This window comes from Tupaia chinensis, unplaced genomic scaffold (assembly GCF_000334495.1).
Source record: "Tupaia chinensis unplaced genomic scaffold, TupChi_1.0 Scaffold000532_1, whole genome shotgun sequence".
Lineage (NCBI taxonomy): Eukaryota > Metazoa > Chordata > Mammalia > Scandentia > Tupaiidae > Tupaia > Tupaia belangeri.
The window spans coordinates 8,458,303-8,459,022 of NW_006160045.1; the positions used below are offsets into that span (position 1 = coordinate 8,458,303).

Consider the following 720-nt stretch of genomic DNA (forward strand, 5'->3'; position numbering starts at 1 on the left):
AGCCCTAGATCCGCACAGCAGCAACTGGGAGTCTGAGCCTCTCATTCTAGAGAAGGGGCACTTACCTCTTCTCCAGGAAAGGGACTTTAAAAAAATTATTTGACTTTATTTATTTACTTATTTATTTTAATTTGACGAGAGAGAGAGAGAGAGAGACAGAGAGACAGAGAGAGAGGCAAGTCACCAGGTCGGGGACTCGAACTGCAATTGGTGATGCGGAAGTCCAGTGCTCTTAACCACCATGCCACCTGCCGGCGGCCCCACACTTTTGAAGACAACTGTCCAGGTATCCAAGAAAAGGTAGAGGCTCACCCCTGTACAGATAGCAGTAGCCAGCTATCCACGTCTGAACAGATGTACTCTTTCTAGACAGCCCCCTCCTCAGGCTCCCAGACCTGTCTGGCTGCTGAGCTCCCAGGAGGTCCAAGGGGTGTGACCTCCCTCCCTCCAGCCTCCCTCCCCCCTTTCCCCCAGGCCAGCCCAGGGCTGCTATAAAAGTGGCCCAGGCCTAGCTCAGCACACCTGGCTGGACCCCAGCCCCTCCTACACCTCCTCAGGGGTCACATCCACTCTGCTCCACACTCCTTCTGGCAGCTCCATGCGGCCCCTGTGGCTCTGCTGGGCACTCTGGGTGCTGGCCCTGGCCGGCCCCGGGGCGGCCCTGGGTGGGGAGCAGATCCTGGGCAGCCTGCTGCAGCAGCTGCAGCTGCACCAGCCCCC

The 720-nt window shown here is 58.1% G+C and overlaps 1 protein-coding gene across 1 annotated transcript in view; it reads left to right on the top strand.

The window, feature by feature from the left end:
• The first annotated feature begins 598 nt into the window (after positions 1-598).
• LOC102490384 (left-right determination factor 2) overlaps positions 599-720 on the top strand; it is a 2,380-nt gene continuing 2,258 nt past the window's right edge. The window contains 1 exon segment of the mRNA XM_027775205.1: positions 599-720. This exon segment is cut by the window's right edge and continues 107 nt beyond it. Coding sequence (XP_027631006.1) covers positions 599-720 — 122 coding nt within the window.